Raw genomic sequence first — 4004 nt, forward strand, 5'->3', positions numbered from 1 at the left:
TCATTTTAAACTAAGGATATGTTTTATTTAATATCTTTGCCTATCATATACCACTGATCTTGACACAATGGAAAAGATAAAAAAAAGTTAGTCGAAGTACAATTAATTTAATTTCATATGAATTTTATAAGCTATTCTAGTATAATATAAAGAATAATTTGTGATTGTTCTGTAAACTTCGAATTGGGAGTCTGAACTCATTGAGCAACTAATCTGAGACTATTACATGAGTCTTTTCTTTTCTTCTCTTTATTTTAATTCACTCTTCTATAAAGTCAGGAGGTTAGGATGCATTATCTCCAAATCCTTCTATCTGGATATTCTATCATCTATCAATAATTTACAACTGCGTTTTATTGTCATGGCCATCCTTCAGATCCAGAGACTCTGGGAAACACGCTACTGCAGTACTGAAATAAGGCACAGAGTACACACGATGATTGATTTCAGCAGTTTCTTCCCTCCATTTATCATTCTGATTCTGTTTTCTTATTGCTGCAGATCAGTCACATAATTCCCAATTAGGCCCCATGGAAAACAGTACCGAGGTGACTGAGTTCATTCTTGTGGGGTTAACAGATGACCCCAAGCTACAGATCCCACTCTTCATTATCATCTGTCTCATCTACCTTATCACTCTGGTTGGAAACCTGGGCATGATCGAGCTGATTCTGTTGGACTCTCGCCTGCACACTCCCATGTACTTTTTCCTCAGTAACCTCTCCCTGGTGGACTTTGGTTATTCCTCCGCTGTCACTCCCAAAGTGATGGCAGGACTCCTCACAGGAGACAAAATCATCCCCTACAATACTTGTGTCTCCCAGTTCTTCTTCTTTGCAGCTTTTATCACTGTAGAAAACTTCCTCTTGGCCTCAATGGCTTATGACCGCTACGCAGCAGTATGTAAACCCCTGCATTACACCACCACCATGACGACAGGTGTGTGTGCTCGTCTGGTCATAGGCTCCTACGTCTGTGGCTTCCTGAATGCTTCCATCCACACTGGGAACATTTTCAGGCTCTCCTTCTGCAGGTCCAATGTGCTCGATCACTTTTTCTGTGATGCCCCTCCTCTCCTCGCCCTCTCATGCTCAGACAACCACATCAGTGAGATGGTTATTTTCTTGGTGGTGGGGTTCAATGACCTCTTTTCCATCCTGGTCATCTTGATCTCCTACCTGTTTATATTTATCACCATTCTGAAGATGAACTCAGCCGAGGGACGCCAAAAGGCCTTTTCCACCTGCACCTCCCACCTCACTGCAGTCTCCATATTTTATGGGACAGGCATCTTCATGTACTTACAGCCCAGCTCCAGCCATTCCATGGACACAGACAAAGTGGCCTCCGTGTTCTACACCATGGTCATCCCCATGCTGAACCCCTTGGTCTACAGCCTGAGGAACAAAGAGGTCATGAGTGCCTTTAAAAAGGCAGTAGGGAAGGCAAAGTCTTCCATAGGAGTCATATTTTAATTACATAAAAGCAACAGTAAGACAGTTTTAGACAACTCAGATCTGTCTAGGGACAATATTTACCATTCTAGCCATGACATTTCTAATTCCATGTGGTAATTTCTCCAGTTATTAATTAATCCTACAAAAAAAGAGTCTTAAAAAATATGACACCTAGGAATAATAGGTTCAGAAGAATCACCTATTAATACATAATTCTTATTTGTTAAATTCTTCTTAGTAAATATATTCACTCACACTCCCACATGAACATGTACACTCACATGTATGTATAAGCATATGCACACACATACATCATTTATGAGAAACTCGTTAAACCCACATACCTACAGAAGGAGAAATTAGTTAAGATGTACATGTGATAAGTCTATTGTTAGAGTAGCATCTAAAACAATTATTTTTGTGCCCGAGGTCACATTCTTAATATAAATATTTGACTTAGTAAATATATATAATATATATTATATGTCTCGTGTATGTTTGGTTTTCAAAAATCCTATTTCACATTATCTTTTTACATATGCAAAAGCAATAGATGTTATATTTTCAAAATTAAACTTTATGAAAATACTTCCAAAGTTTCTTGAGTGTAGATTTATTATTCATTCTTTGTTTTTGGTTGTAATGAAATCCTATGCTGTTACATGGGAATTCATTTTCCTAGCAAAATTTCCGTATTAATAAGTCATATCTAAAAATAAATATTTATATGACAATTTTAATAAAGAAAAATGACACAATATAGGAAAAAGAAAAGAATGATAAAGGCATATTTTAGTTCACTTAAATAAAATTATAACATTTAATTTTTAACTTTCAATTACCAAAAAAGACAATAGTATTAATAACTTATTTGTATATAAATGCTATGAATTCATTATTGTACAAATCTGCTAATATTTTGATTCTTACTATGTTAAAAATTTTAAAACTATATGTATATCCATTCCTTTCCTCAAATTTGGGAAGTTTTGGGCCATTTATTTCTTCAAATATGCTTTCTGTCCCTTTCTCTCTCTCCTTTTTGGACTCCCATTAGGAATATGTTAATATTCTTGTAGTATCCCGCTATCCTCTGAGACTGTTTATTTTTCTTCATTCTTTTTTATTCCCGTTTCTCAGGCTGGATATTCTCAACTGACCTGTCTTAACATTCACTTACTTTATCCCTGCCAGTTTAAATCTGCTATTGATTCACATTAGTGAGTATTTTGTTTTTCTTTTCAAATCAAGAGTTTCTATTTTTTTTTAATTCAAGTAATCGGGGTGACATTGGTTAATAAAATTATATAGGTTTCAAGTATACAATTCAATAATCCATCATATGTAGGTTACATTGTTTTTTCACCACTTAAAGTCAAATTTCCTTCTGTCACCAGATATTTAACCCCCTTTTACTTTTCCCCTTTCCTTCTGGCGACCACTAAACTGTTGTGTCTATGAGTTTTTGTTTGTTTGTTGCTTTCAGTTTTATTGTCCACATATAATTTCTATTTGTTTTTTTTAAACTATAAAATTTCTATTTTTTTTAATCTATATCTTTATTGATTTCTCTATTTGGCGAGACACTATTCTCATACTTTCCTTAATTCTTTAGATTTGATTTTCTGAAGTTCTTTGCTTTCCGCTCAGTTTCACATAGTGGAGAATTATCAGAAATAGGAAGAGTTTGGGTAACAGGCATCAAAAAAAAAAGTCATAACTCCTGTGGGCCATGTTATAGTTACTACATAGGAAAATAGCTGAAACTGTACACTTAAAATCTATATAATTTTATAAACTATTGCCTTAATAAATTTAATTTTTAAAAAAAGAAATACAGCTGGAATTTTTTATGAGTTCCAGGATTGTTCAACTTTGTCTGTAACTCAGAGGGTGAACCAAATGTGCTACAGGTGAATCCTTGTTTTCCAATTTGCTCGACAGCTCAAGCAGTTCATACTTTGATTTTTCTCTGTCTCATTTCTCAGTTCACTAATTACTAACACACACCTCAACCCCACAGTTATGTGGCAGGGTCTTTGGAATTAACTCGTGGTGACTCGTAAGGTCTTAAAGGGATAAAAAATTTCTTCCAGAGAAAATAGATACTCTTTTAAATTGAATGGAAGCTTTCTGACAGAAAGAGTAAGACTTTAAACAGTATGGAGCTTTCTCAGAAAATTAAGAGTAGAATTACCATATGATTCAGCAATCCCTCTTCTGGATATCTATCTGAAAATTTGAAAACATTTATTTGTAAAGACATTTGTACCCCTATATTCATGGCAGCATTATTCGCAGTAGTCAAGACATGGAAACAAAGGTGTCCTTCAATAGATGATTAGATCAAGAAGACGTACATATATATACAATGGAATAGTACTCAGCCATAAAAAGATGAAATACTGCCATTTGTTACAACATAGGTGGATCTTGAGAATATCATGATAAGCGAAATAAGTCCAACAGAAAAAGTTGAGAACCATATGATTTCACTCACATGTGGAATATAAAACTGAAAGCAACAAACAAACAAGACAAAAACAA

The 4004-nt window shown here is 34.6% G+C and overlaps 1 protein-coding gene across 1 annotated transcript; it reads left to right on the forward strand.

Moving 5' to 3' along the window:
• The first annotated feature begins 530 nt into the window (after positions 1 to 530).
• LOC102896462 (olfactory receptor 5B12) lies at positions 531 to 1475 on the forward strand. Its single transcript, XM_006918794.1, has one exon. It carries the CDS (start codon positions 531 to 533, stop codon positions 1473 to 1475), a length of 945 nt encoding a protein of 314 aa, XP_006918856.1.
• The last annotated feature ends 2529 nt before the right edge of the window (positions 1476 to 4004 follow it).

Source organism: Pteropus alecto, unplaced genomic scaffold, assembly GCF_000325575.1.
Source record: "Pteropus alecto unplaced genomic scaffold, ASM32557v1 scaffold668, whole genome shotgun sequence".
Taxonomy (NCBI): Eukaryota; Metazoa; Chordata; class Mammalia; order Chiroptera; family Pteropodidae; genus Pteropus; species Pteropus alecto.